This window comes from Antennarius striatus, chromosome 19, assembly GCF_040054535.1.
Source record: "Antennarius striatus isolate MH-2024 chromosome 19, ASM4005453v1, whole genome shotgun sequence".
Classification (NCBI taxonomy): Eukaryota; Metazoa; Chordata; class Actinopteri; order Lophiiformes; family Antennariidae; genus Antennarius; species Antennarius striatus.
This window is the reverse complement of record NC_090794.1, coordinates 13,974,608-13,989,064: the sequence shown is the minus strand read 5'-3', so window position 1 is coordinate 13,989,064 and position 14,457 is coordinate 13,974,608. Positions and strand designations below refer to the sequence as shown.

The 14,457-nt window shown below is 44.1% G+C and overlaps 1 protein-coding gene and 1 long non-coding RNA gene across 7 annotated transcripts in view; one reads left to right on the top strand and one right to left on the bottom strand.

The window, feature by feature from the left end:
- sash1a (SAM and SH3 domain containing 1a) overlaps positions 1-14,457 on the bottom strand; it is a 149,697-nt gene that overhangs the window by 15,511 nt on the left and 119,729 nt on the right. For 4 of the 5 annotated variants that reach the window (XM_068341934.1, XM_068341938.1, XM_068341936.1 and 1 more), the window contains exons 3-10: positions 13,699-13,749; positions 13,566-13,615; positions 8,021-8,061; positions 7,543-7,632; positions 7,352-7,464; positions 6,238-6,336; positions 1,520-1,655; positions 590-1,011 (exon numbers count right to left, since the gene is read on the bottom strand). In XM_068341934.1, the coding sequence (XP_068198035.1) occupies positions 590-1,011; positions 1,520-1,655; positions 6,238-6,336; positions 7,352-7,464; positions 7,543-7,632; positions 8,021-8,061; positions 13,566-13,615; positions 13,699-13,749 (1,002 nt within the window). The remainder of the gene's footprint in view (positions 1-589; positions 1,012-1,519; positions 1,656-6,237; positions 6,337-7,351; positions 7,465-7,542; positions 7,633-8,020; positions 8,062-13,565; positions 13,616-13,698; positions 13,750-14,457) is intronic. The other variant, XM_068341935.1, reaches the window with a different exon arrangement.
- On the top strand, positions 7,516-12,801 carry LOC137613084 (uncharacterized). 2 transcript variants are annotated; one of them, XR_011038905.1, is made up of 4 exons: positions 7,516-7,643; positions 9,106-9,181; positions 10,400-10,549; positions 12,345-12,801. It is a non-coding gene; the product is annotated as an uncharacterized lncRNA (long non-coding RNA). The 2 variants fall into 2 exon arrangements; XR_011038906.1 differs by lacking the exon at positions 9,106-9,181 and having other exon boundaries at positions 7,519-7,643.

Sequence of the window (14,457 nt, the reverse complement as noted above, 5' to 3'; positions counted from 1 at the left end):
AGGCGGTCGATTCGAACTACGCCGCTAAACTCACAGACTTCTGCTGGATGCGCAAGAGCACCCGCTTGGTGCAGCGGTCTACACTGGCCGCCCACTTCCTGTCTGCCTCGCGATCCTCCTCCAACAGGCAGCGGCGCTCAGCGCGGCTGAGGGTAACTGGGCGGACCAGCTGGGCCCAGTTGAGGTGACCGTACAGGCTCCGTTCCACCACATAGGTGATGTTCAGCTCGCTGACCGCCGTTCGACCACGGAGCCTGCGTGAGGGGAACACCCAGCCTCCTCCCCCACTTCCAAAAACTTTTGATTTGGCTACATCACAGCGGGCAGGGGAAGAAGGGTTGACAGACAGAGGGGAGACAGGGGCCTTGGCGTTGCGCGAGCGTTGGTACAGTAGGTGCTTAGTGGAGTAGGCGTAGTTTGGGTCGGGTTTCCGGTGCGTCCAGCTGCCATGGTGCCGGCTCGCTGGTTGCTGTTTGGGGCTGCCTTGAAGCCCATTATCCAGGGATATCAGGAGGTGGGAGTGGGCATGGGGCTTGGGGCGAGGTTTGGTGAGGCCATAGTAGGCGAAGAGCGCCTCGTTGCTACTTACCCCGTGAGAGATGGAGCTCAGCGCCTTCCGCATTTCGCCGTCAGTTGTGGAACGTGACAGCTTTCCTTCGTCGTCCAATCCGCAGCCATCCAACTCTGAGAAGGAAGAGCCACTGCCTCCCACGCCGGATATCGAGCCTCCCAGGCCAACAGAGCCCACCGGGGTTCTCTTGGGGGGCCGGATGAGGCCGTGAGTGCTAGAAGACTTGCTGAAGGTTTTGACCAGCTTGTGTCCAGACCAGGTGTCCAGACTGCTGGAAGACGGAGAGTTGGTCAGACTGTCTGTGTCTCCATCCACAGAGAGCTGATCCTGGGTGGATGAAGGCAGTGAGATCTCTTGGGGCAAAGGGGGCTTCTTTAAGACACCGGTATATAGAGCTTTGTTGTCCTCACAGGTCAGGGGTGCCTCCAAATTCAGAAAATCTATAAAAGAGAAAAAAAAAACATGAGAGATGAAAAAGTAGATCTATACTATCTGTTCTTTGACCTTCCATTGACTTTTCTGTTGGGTCGAACATTTTCAGAAACACATTTTAAACTTTAAAGTAATGAGCAAAACTTATGAAAGACAAGAGTTTATAATTATAACATTTTAAAAATAACATTTCCAGCTGACTTTGAATTTGTTTCACTTATAGAAGCAGATGAAGCTCATGTTCATCCTGTTTTATATACATGCCACTCTAAAGTTACTCAGATATAGCAACTGTGATGCAAAGCAAACATGGTAATAACTTGGTAATTACATACTAATATTTAATTAGAAGCATGTTATTATTATACAATTATGTTATTACCATGTTATTAACATGCTGTGATTTACACAGACCTTAAAGTAGGATAACTCATAAGCATGAACTAACAAATGTACAGTTAATGTTTAGCACTGGACTATGTGTGTGTGATGTGATAGAACGTGGACGTTGCTGACCTTCAGATCCATGTTTCTTGCCCTCCTCCACCTTGATGAGCTTTTTCCTGACGCGGCGCGTGGAGTTCACAAGTTTATGGAGGCGCTTGAACTTCACAGAGTCCTCTGATTGCTCCTCATCCGACTGTTCACGTGACTGATGGGAGAAACAACGGGAAGAATGGTAAAACGAAAGGGCTTGAAAGTGCAACAGCCGAATGACAAATGGATCGAGAAAGAAGTTTTGAATTACTTTAACATGAAAAGTAATGGGAAACGACATCTAGGCTTCTAAAAACATATTTCGAGACGATTAAAATGCTGTGACAGATGTGGCAGATGGGAACATTGTTAAGCATGGAGTCAGAGTTAGTGAGGTGAGAAATGGAAGATACCGAACACAAATCGCACGAACGAATCTCCTGAAAAAATGAGCCACAAGAAGTAGTTATTTTAAAAAATGACTATAAATGCAGGAGACAACAGGAATGCAGTTCACTCCCGAGCAAATGGAATGGTCATGGTTATGGGATGTCTGCTTCCCAGCATGGTCGCTGGATTTAGAATCTCTGCATAAGAAGGAAACAAGGGTGAATAATGTAAGTTCTCACAACAGTCACACACTTCTAAATCCTTCTCCCAATTGAAACACAAGCAAACAAATCCTCCTTAAATTGTTTGTGTTGGCGTGTGTGTGACAAGTTTCACTCCGGCGTCCGTGTAGTAATGATGATGATGCTGCTGATGAGATGAGCTTTGGCTTAAAAGATCGTCTGGCAGGGATTACTGTCATTATTATGGAGCTAAAACAACTCAATGAGCTTCAATTTGCCACGCGTTTCCACGGCAACAGCACCTCTCTGGTCACAAACCGCTGGTGGTGGGGTTGAGGATGACCGCACTGCTTACAAACAGGCCCGCATGGCTCAACTCTGCTGAAATGATTGAAGGTATTCCCCTGCTCCAGCGCTGAAGACGAGGAGGAAGAGGAGCTTTCATGCAGTTAGACACGCATACAGGATGATGCTAACAACACGGTGCCTGCTTGGATTAAACAGATTTGTCTTGATGTCTTCACTTAATACCACTTTGGCAACATTTGGAACTCCAGGTGTGTGAGCGTTACAAGTCTTTTTGCGTAATTGCTCATGGAACCACGGGGCATCATTCATCCAAACTTTTTCTCACTTTTCCTCCACTTTACTCTGTGGTGTTCTTCTGTATTTACCCAGCAGCCCTGTGCCGGGGTACTTCCATTCATTTGGCCTCTGACAAACAACTCCTCTGTCAGGCGGCCCAAACCTCTCAGACAGCCACTGGGCTGGATCCCACAGCCGTGGCCACAATGGTGGCTCCTTCAGGACAGGCGCTGGATAAAGAGGTTTTAACCACATGTTCCAACATTATTTGGTTTCTTTGGCCAATCAAACACAGCATGCTGTATTTCAGCATCCTCACTGTAATCACAACAAAACAAAAAACCCCACTAAGGCTATCAGAGATGAGAGCATCACCAGCCTGCGGGTCTTTTCCACACATTTTTGTGCAGAAAAATCTGACTTCATTTGGTTTTACAAGTCAAGAGGCTTGATTTGTCTTTAAATGAATTGAAATGATCCCAAGTACCCCAGACATGGGGGGTGCCAGCGTATTCTCGATGATGGTCCCAGGCACAGATAAATGAGCCGGGTTGCATCAGGAAATGCATCCGATGTAAAAACTGAGACACGTCAACAATGAGGAAAATTCTACGCTTGCAACCACTAATAAGGAACCGCTTAAAGAAGAAGAAATCATCCCAATAAGAAGCACTATGCTCGTTCACCAATTAATTCTGTATACTGTGGTCGGTGAATTCTGCTGACAAGTCCCTTTTTTTCCATTTCATAATGATTGCTATTGCCAAAAGTCCATTTTTGCAGCATGCACAGCCTTTTAGAGAGAATTCATCCTCATGACATTCTCTCTCTTTTCTGCTTCTCTCAAACACTATCATGTCTTTATTGGCCACTGATTGAGCTAATGCAACTGTTTAAAGTGTTTGATTGTCAGATTCATACCCCAGATTCAAAACCTAACCCTCCCCACTCCACTAGCTGCAGGGAGCCTCATGCTAAAAATACAAAAAAAAAAACAGTTTGTGTCAGAGAGAACTGATTGAAGAGCAGAAAGCCTGAGAGGAGGAATACCAGAGAGAGCTCAGTTCAACAATATTATTAATTCCACTATTTCTATGTTAGATGGAGAAAAAGAGCAAAAGATTGTATACAAGTGATGACATACTAGTGTTAACACAGTCCTGATGATAGCCGTGCACACAAATGACCAGATAAATGGGGGGAGGATATGCACATGAAAAACAGGCCAAACTTTGGAGGTCATAAATAAAACAAGACTGAAAGGCTTACGTAAAAAAAAACAAAAAAACAAAACAAAGAAACAATTCTACTTCCACAAATGTTATTTCACCTCCAGAGGATCATTCCCACGACTTTAAAGACACAGTTTAAGCGACAGAAAGACAAATCACTGTCATCACCCTCACATAAAAACAGAATGGGACAATCAACAACCTAAAGAACACACAAACCATTCAAAACTTACCCCTTTATTTTAAACAACACGGTGCAGCTTCCTGCATTAGCATCCGATGGGCCGACAAGATTGGGCCCCCACGGATCCACAGTGCGTCCAACACATTCTCACGCATGCACAATCCAGAATAATCCGTGCGTCGCTGTGACACACGCTGGCGGACACAGACGCAGCCTGTACGTGCAACAGGCTGTGAGGAATGAGGGGCTGTTTGGATGTGCCGTGCTGCACGGCTAAAAGAGAAAAGGCGTGTTGTGCGTGGAGAACAATCCCAGCATTTGAGCCCCATCTGACCCTGGCTTGGCCCCCACATCTCTAATGGCCAGCCATGGAATGTGGCCTCTGATCATTGGGGGGGGGGGGGGGGGGGCTCAGAGGAACGCACAGAACAGCTAAAGATTTTATACTGCAAACATGACAGTCACATGTGTGTAATCTATATTTACTGGTCTGTGTGTAGCATCTAGACAGACACACACAGAAAAGTATTTCAGTGCCCTAATTCCATTCATCATCATGTTGTTTAGGGGGGATGGGAGGAGCCCCGAACAGAGAAGCAGTATTTCGTGAAGACAATTTTGGAACTCGGGCAAGGAAAATACAGAACCCCCCCCTTTCGATGACCTGGGGTTAAGTGCAAAGTCTTTATCCTCTCTTTTATTCCCTCTCTTGTTTCCTCTCTGCCTCTGGCTCTTGCATTTGTTTCACAGCCTCCAGACCCGAGCACCGTGTTTCTCTAAACAACGCTCCTGCAGCAACTCCTCATCCTCACCCAATCGATCACCGCCACCAATCAATTCATCATCGACACACAGGAAGCGGGTGACTGCCGACAGGAAAATGGCACGAGATTTCTAAACTGATCAACAAACTCATGTGCAATCCAAACATCAAACGGCCAGACGGAAGCTGACCCAGAAGGAAAACAACATTCATGATGAAGACTTTAATATAAACCACTGATCTGAGAGAAGCTCTTTTTTTTTTTTTTTATAAACCTAATTTAGAGTTTGAATAAATCACTGACATTGAAGAGATATTTATTTAAGACACGATACTGTGAGAGTTGAGCATTTCTGTCATCAAAGCGCATTCATTCACTCAGAAGAAATGACCATTATGGAAATAGAAGCAAGTGATATACATGTGCTGGAAATAATTCTTGGAGGAATTTTTGTGTTTGGATAAACTCACTTCCTGTGAGGGAAAAAATAAAAAAAGTCCGTGACCAAGACTATATGGCTGCATGCTGCATGCTCTTCCCATATGATGCCATACAGTCCAGAGCTGCTGGAAAGCACCCATCAGAGGGCGGCATTTATTTCCGATCTGACCTACATTAAAAATTGAACATCATGTCAACACAAAGCACAGAAAAAACAGATCTGAGACTGACTGATTGCCGACAAACACCAACCTGCATCCAGTGTACCCTAATTGTCTGAGCTCCAGCTCCATAACACAAATTATAGCCTGAGGTCGGGGAGTTTGGAGACCGTCTCTCCATAGATCACAGCTGACACATCACCGCCAACAAAAGCTCACTTCACAAAAGGGATTCTGGGTAGATTCTGTACGACTCTGAACTTGGCTTTCAACAAATTATGGCTATGCATGATTGATGGAAATGTAAACCACCTAAATTTCCATATGAAGCAGATGCCATGACAGGATTAACATGATGAATGAAAAAAATGTAACAGGAAATACAGCATATTTCTCAATCTGACAGTCAATTCTCGACAGCAAAAGAAAACCAACGTCAGCAATAGGCCAGGATTCATCGAGGTAACACCCGTATTATTAGAATGTACATGGCATGGTGGAGAGAATGTATGTGCCAAAGAGGATAAACTGCACTGTGGCCAATGAATGAGGAGCATAAAGAGAGAACGGGAACATAAGGGAGAAAGCAAGAGAGGTTGAGGAAAAGTAGTCTTGGTTTATAACCGGTCGATTACACACCCACTTAACGCAAGGAATAAATACACACTTTACACAATATGTTCATCAATCCTCCTCTAAGAGCTCCTTGATTAAAAAAAAAAAATCAAACTTAAAGGTGAGAGTGGTTGAGGTAAGTGTCAGAAGAGGTAAATAGGGGGAGGTCGGGGGTTTTGGGTAATGGGGTGGGGTATACTTACGTTGCAGTTTGAGGATTGGTTTAGATTGGCTGCAGACCCGTCAGTCCACTCTGCAGCGTCAGTACTGCTAGACTGTCTGCTGCGTTCATACTCCTTCAGCTACGTGGAAAAGAAGAGTTTAGAGAGGCAGAGGAAAAGGACGGGACACCCACTCTCACCTAGCATCACTCCAAAAGCTATCAGACGGTTGTCGGGTGCCATTAGTGGCCATTCATACTGCTTGTATGTAGACAAATTGGATAATCTAAAATTTAGAATCTACATGATTGGACTCATGGAACGATACAGAGAATGAGAAAAACAATATGTTGACATTGATCAAAGGTACATAGAAGCATAATTAGATAAGTGAAATCAGTAAATGCTATCCATTGATTGGTTTAACTGAGTGTCAATCACTATAGCAACAAGCTTGGATCAAGTTATCTGGCCTGAAGAACATCTGGGGTAGAAAAAAAAAGGGTAAGAGGATCTGCCTCGTGGAGAGAAATCCAGCGATCAGTAGAGCTAGACAGTCATGCTACCCATGAGCAAGGCACCGTAGACTGATGAGAGGGAAAAATAAAAGGAAGAAGGAGAAAAGGAATGAAGGAATAGAAACAATCACCAGAAAACTGATTGGAAAGAGACAAAAGAAATTTAAAGCAAAGCAAAATAATTATCCACCATGCCCAACTGGAGAAACAAACGACAATGCACCAAAACATCCCGCCCAACAGATGGGGCTATTGAGTTACTATGACCATCAATCCAGCAGTAATAAACTGAACGTCACACCCACACACACTCTCTATGAGCTCACATCGAAAATCCCCCAGACTCCCAAACTGCTGGAAACACCAATCATCTGGAGTGTGTGTGTGTGTGTGTGTGTGTGTGTGTGTGTGTGTGTGTGTGTGTGTGTGTGTGTGTGTGTGTGTGTGTGTGTGTGTGTTGCATTGTTAGATCCCGAGCCACATGTTAGTAACGATGAGTCGTTTTAGTAAGATAGATCTATTTTTTTCTAATATGGAGTAAGACAGAGGTGGAGGTGCTGGAAACGAATCCAGGGGGGGCACCAGGGCAGAGGTGAAGAAAGATGTAGGTGAGGCAGGGCATCAGAGTAGGTTCCTACCCGAGCGAGGGCTTCTTCAACAGTGATCATCTTCTCTTTCACCATCATCATCAGATGGATTCGCTCTTCGTCGCTCATGGTGATCTCGCTGGCTACGTAGCCGATGTCTTCTCCTGGACGAAAGTCAAAAATGGATAAAAATGAACATTTTTTTCATCACAACAGATCTGAAAAAATAGACCTGCTCAAACCTTTGGATGTTTGACGCATGACTGGTTTGTGCGGCGACTTTCGGAAGTTCTGCCAAAAAGATTTGTTCTTCTTTTTATTGTCCCATTTACCTAAAGGAGAGGTAAGTTCAGTCACTTGGAATACTAGTATACTATTTCATACTACCACCTGGACACACACACACACACACACACACACACACACACACACACACACACACACACACACACACACACACACACACACACACACACACACACACACATAAAAAAAACAAAAAAAACCCAGACATGCAATATATTATTATTACAATTTAATAACTGGAAAGATTGCTCATATGTGAATTTGCAAAGGTATAAAGCACATTTTGAAATCAACATTTAAGTACAATCCTTCAACAACCATGTTTGAGTTAATCTGTAGGGATCAATAGACTTGGCATTATAAGATAAATATACAAAGAGCTGAAGAAAAACATGAAAATGCCTCTCAATTTACCTCCAGATCCATCCTCAGAGCTGGATTTGTGCAGTGGCATTCTGTTGGGGGAAGAGTAAAGAAAAGAAGACTAAATACAAAAAAATAAATATACACAAACATCTGAAATATATATATAAACACCTGACTACAAAGTATCATCTGTCGACCACCATGCACTTCAAAACACAAACTCTGTTTTCATGAAAGCTCATCTTTGGCAAGATGGGCTGCAGTTTTGTCCTTTGTCAGTTGGGGGCAGTGGTGACACTTCAGTGAAAGTAAACCAGGTTCCTGAGGCTTAAGAGGGAGATGGAGAAGGGAGAGGGGAATGGGGAGAGAAGAAGGGAATGAGGAGAGAAGAAGGGAATGAGGAGAGAAGAGAGAAAGAAAGAGAAGTGGAGAGGAGAGGAGAGGAGAGGAGAGGAGAGGAGAGGAGAGGAGAGGAGAGGAGAGGAGGATGGGGATACTACTGAGTGTTGAAGAAGCGGTAAAGACAGGAGGGAATGTCATCAGAACGAAGAAAACAAGAGAGCAGCCTGGTGAGAATGAAGGAATGGAAGACGAGAGTAACAGGAGAGAGAAACCACAGGGCAGACTCAGCCTGTTTGTGTTTCCACTTCCCTCCGCAGAAAAGACCGTCACAAGGAAGACAGAGGGAAGAGTGGGAGAAGAGGGAGAGTTGGGCATATGAGAGAGAGATGGAAAATAACTGAGTGCTGACATGTCTGTAAACCTCCCCAAATGAACAGGCCTAAGGGAGAAAATAACAAATCCGAAAGCTTCGTGTCCAGAAACAAAAGTCCACTCAGCCTCCGATCAAAGATTCATGCCCGACCAGCTTCGTTCAATTTTCTAGCACACACAAAGTGGCAAGACTGTCTGTTCTGAAGGAGAGGAGAAAACCACATCAGAGGCTCTTTTATTTAAAGATGAACAGGGAGGAAATCGTGTTTAAAGCAGTGGCTGAAACCGTCATGGAAGGAGAAACCATGAGAAAGAAGTACCGACTTCAGATGTGTGTGTGTGTGTGTGTGTGTGTGTGTGTGTGTGTGTGTGGTGTGGTGTGGTGTGTTTATGGCTGCTGATGTGGGTCTGATTTTCAGTTCCACCAAATCCACCAGGTCCACCGGTTCACCAACCAGTTGAGGTCGTTGGAAAGCCTTGAAGTCAATCTCTCCAGTGAGGTCACACAGTGTCCACCTCACACACTGACACACACTGACACACACTGACACACACTGACACACAACTTATGTGCAGCGCACATGCAGCTGCTGATCCACGCAAAGAGACAGGTGGCGATGTGGAAGCATGTGACACGACCGAAACAACATGAGCAGGTCCACCTCCCCATGTGTGTGTATTTGTGCTTCATACGCATTGCTGTGTGTGTTCTGACATAAATCCTCCCTCGGTGCAAAGAGAAATCTTTACATGGCTTCAAGGCCCGCTGCCATGGCAACATAATGAGATGCTAATTGAATGGAAGCCTGTATGGTTTGCCCCCCCCCCCCCCTTGTTCATCCCCTCCACTCAGATAGGCTAGGGCCAAAGCTAATGCTAATAGAAACGACTCAATAGACCCTTTTCTGTGGCGGTACCCCATTTCCACCCCCTCCCTCCTCATGCACTATAAATGAAACCCCCGTATAGCCCACATGCATGCGCTCACGAACACGCATGCAGCAACACACACTTTGAAAGAGCTTGAATGCTTTTCAAAGAATGTGGCGGTCCACGCTTTGTGAATCCGGGGAATTTAATTGGTTTAACCTTAAATCTCTGACATGCCTTTAACCACCTTTTATCTCATTAGCATAAGGCCACTTTGTCTTCTCTGCATCATATAAAGTACAGTGTCTTTCCTTTGGCTGAACTTTTGCTGGCTGGGTGAAGGTTTTTCTTTTTTCATGACACCTCTACTGTGTGAAGATGTTAGCGTTTCAGGTCAAGTCTAACTCCTGAAGGCGTTTGTACATTTGAAGTGCACAGCTGTTGCATGAAAATGAAAGGTTCGTCCGAATGCTCTGCTAAAGAGTCAAGCGTTTGTCATTTCAAAATGATGACCTATGATTACTGTCTCTTATGGTATGAGGCCCACTTCTGTGTGTGAATGTAGCTGTGGGCGTATATGAGGTACACTGTAAAAGTGCTGAGAGGTAAGCTCAACATAGAGAGACGCTACAGAGCCAGCAGCCTGTCAACATCAGTAATGGTAGAGCGAGTGTGTAGATGAATCAGCTCCTACGTCGACTGACTTTACTGCCCGGCAAATTAAAACGTTCAACTCTGACCCGTGCATCTCAATCACACCTCCCTATAAGCAGATTTTGCTGCACTCTGCACATTTCCCAGCATCATAAGCATGTTTAACAGGGTGTTTTGTTGTTACAACAGGACTGACAGCCTGGATCAAGAGGTTTCCTGGTGTTGTGGTCGAGACAATGAGAGGCTGCAGTGCTGTACGACAGTAGTAATGTCCACAGGCAGAGCAGAGGAATGAGTTCTTCCAGAGGTCAAGGACGAGGCTAGAGGCCAGATGTGGAGGTAGGAGTTCATATGATGGAAAAATAGAAGATAATCTAATATAAAATGCACATTTCTGTCTTTGTGTGTATATTTCCTGCCTTAAATTTCCTGTACTGCACCCCCGCTTGGAAGTAAATGAGTAACAGCTCCATGAGAGCAGAAAATATATTTTTTAAAAATGCTGATGAGATACTTTATGTTTCCAAAATGGTAGTGAGTTTGGTAGAAAGTCTTATATTTCTGTCAGATGACTTGTAACAGCAGTGGTTTGATTACAGCAACAGACTCTAAATACACGATCAAACCCATTTAGAGGTGATAATCCAACTATTTGCATCTTAGGTCACTGCACATGCTCCCTTTCTTCCAAATCCATTTGCCTCCGCTGTTAAACTTCTCTTCGATAAGCTGCCTCCTCTCTGCAACAATACCCACCAATCCACCCCCTTTCAAAACAGGAAGTCCCTGGCTTAAACCCTTAAGGCTTCTGAGTGCACTCTGTCGACAGCACTTGCATACAAGCCAATATGGGAGCCGTGCCCACGGCCCGCCAACAAAGTGATGAGGAGGAGTGGCGGGGTCTGATACGGAGGCTGGGTAATCTCCTCTGGGCGCCATTGTCCTGCACAGAGGTGACGACGGGGGTATCCGCTGGTGCGCGTGTGAATGAGCGCACATACCTCTTGTGCGGCTGAGGGGAATGTGTTGTGAAGCACGAGAACCCCCCCCGCCTATCAATCTGCCAGCACATGATCTATCACTACACCTGAAACCCATTCACAACAGTGGAAAGTGAACAGTAAGACGTACAACGGCGACTAGCGCCCAGGTGAAGAATGAGAGGAGACGAAAGGAGAGAACGACTGTAGTTTCTGAACATTTGGCTTGGGGAAATCTGTCTGAAGTGTAATAATTAAATGAATTTGATAAAATCGTACATGCATCATATCTAATTTTCACACCAGAAATGGGAGTTTTCAGTGAGAGAATAGACAGGCAGACAGAGAGAATTGTGAATGTGGAACAGTTTCATTACAGATTATAAATGACGACTTGAGTTGTGACATAGCGGTAACGTTTAAGAGATAAGGGATGTGAAAGAAAGCATATAGAGGAACGGAGGGGAGAGAGAAACCAGACTGACAGCGGGAGGAGAGAGCGTAGCACACTTATTCGAACAGCAGAGAGACGTCATTTGAATTTTTGGCATCTGGTTCCCATCACCCACTGCTGCATCTGTCTGCTCAACATATACAGCCAGGGGAGAAGAGATCATGTCTATGGTATGCGATTCCTCTGCTGCATGTGGCCGTCACATGAAAATGTGGGTTCCACTAAGGGTCATTCAGGGGTGAACGATGATTAAAATGGACCGGGTCCATCTGCCCACTCGTGTCTACCGAAGTCGCTTCTTTAGATGCGATGAGAATTTTTCATACTCCATCTTGTTGTGAGGAAACATTTGAATAAACTCTTAACATCTGGTCTCAATAAAGAGGTCAAACAAACCCCCTCCCTTCAGAGGGGTTAAATCTGATGGGATTTATTGTAATTCAGTTTGACAAGTGTTTTGCCCACCAACTTGGGAAGCTTCAAATGTGCACAAGCCTGACAGTGATCTCATGGTATACCATGAGAGACAAATTTAATACACACAAAATAAAGTGGGATGAAAAAAAAATGTGTGCAACAGGAACCAGCGAAAAAGGAACTCCACCCATGTGAGGTTCCATCCTGCTCTTTCGTTCATGCTCCTTTGCTGTAATCATTTGGCCATCACCCTTTCTGTCTCCCCCTTCTCCTCCCCCGCTAGGACACAAAGCCAGGAAGGAAGCATGGACGGCCAGAGAACAGAGAATGGCTGCTGGACTGAGCAGGTCAGCCGGAGGAAGCCGTCAGTGGTTTCCCTTTGAGGACAGCAGGGACCTGAATTTCGAGGACCATGTGCACATTTCCCAGTCATCTGAATATGATCGCAACATAAGAATTGTCCTCTCTTGTTCAAATTCATATTTGGCTTCCAAAGGACATTAAAAAAACAGTAAAGGTAATAAGTAGTAAGTAATATCAACAAAGTCTAATCTGACCTCTAGACTGGCGAACGCATTCTCGGGGATTCCTTGATCACAGTTATTTCATTTTCACAAAACAGAAACACGTAGCTAGCAGTTTACTTGGAAAGTAGTGGGCAGAGCTTATTTTTGTTTATAGCCATCAATTTTCTGTGCTAGCATGCAATGCTTACAAAGTTGACTGATAAAGACCATTCTCCAAGCTCAAATTCACTTAAATTTCTTGAAAAAAAATGTATTTTCATTTTTTTAAGTAGTGTGCTGAGTATTAAAAATCACTGATTACAATGGATTTATCAGTTATGAGATTATTTCATTACTATAAGCGTTGGTGAAGTGCTTATAATAATGCTTACAATAATTAAGGGTTTCTTATTCTTCTACGGTAGCTGGTGTTCTCTAATAGAAACGTAAAGAAAAAGACTCCAGGATGTCATTGCTCAAGATCAAGTAACTGTCCTGCATAAAGGTGTGAAATCATAACAAGTTGCTTTTACACTGCATCTTTAAGTAAAGTCACAGTAAAGAATAATTAAAATATTCTATTTTACACAGATATTGGTAGGTGGATTTTCTTATTTTTGGAAAGATAATATTTTCCACAATCAAGGTCAGTCATATCTGAATCTGGGTCAGTTGCTCAATAATGGACCACCAGACTCAACAATAAAAAAAAACTCCTCCTGAAGAGATGACCTCTACTCCCTAGGGAGAAGATGCATGTGGAGGAACATGCCTTTCCATTTTCTCGCTCCATCCTGAACTGCAGACGTGCCGAAAGGCTAAGTGTGATCCATGATTTTGTGTATAAGCATGTGCACTTTGATGCAATGCAGACACACGCTGTGCTCCATAATATTTTGACATGCAACACACACATCTTTCAACCAAAGCATATTTTATGGTTTCATACTGTCTCCAGCCAAACATCACAGTGATAATTTGATGGAAAATGGACATACTTTCTATCTGTTTCTGGAGTGGACACCTCGCTGCTGAAGCCTAGTGATTCCTGTGGACAGAGAGAAAGGGAGACAGGTGTGAGATTAATATAATAATGAGAATAATAAGAATATAAAGTTTACCTTTACTCACCTGGATCTCAGTACGAAGCTGTAGGGACGTGCTGCTTGGATCCTGTTTCTCCTAAAAATGGCAAGACAGAAAGAAAGAAGAGAGTCTACCATTAGTGTCGCCTTTTAAGTCAGAGGTATGTCGACAGTGAGCACAGACACGAGAGGATTAGGAAAGAAGAACAAGATCTGTATAAGGAGAAGAAAGGTCGGTCTACTTCTATAGACACTACAGATGTCAAGTTTAATGATGCCCTCATTTGGGAAGGATCTCCTTGGTCAGGTTCATGTAGACACACCTGCACACCAGTAGAAACAAACACAAGCACGTGTGTGTACACCAACAACCTACCCATCGAAAAACTCGACGAGTCAAGTCTTGTTCCTGGTACCGAAACCTGTATGACTTGTTTCGATTGGAGGGTAATATCATTAGGAAGCTGCCCGTAAAGGTGAAAACACCAATGCAACTGGCCTCATTGCATTCCAAAGATTTACAGTGAGGATAACGAACAAATACATCAATGTCACTCAACACAAGCTGCCTTGCCTTGGATCCTTAGAATACAACATGCCATATTTTGCACACCAAAATTGTGTCATAAAAGCGCAAATTGACATTTTAAAAACAGTTGTATAATCTTTGGATGTGTTAATGTTCTCTGGTCCTTTGCCACGGCTGGTTTGGCTGTTCTTTGAGACTGGTGGTTGCAGAGGTCTAAGTAGTCGTCTTCATTATGTCACATCCAGATAGAGATGTATGGCAGCACTCTCACAATGA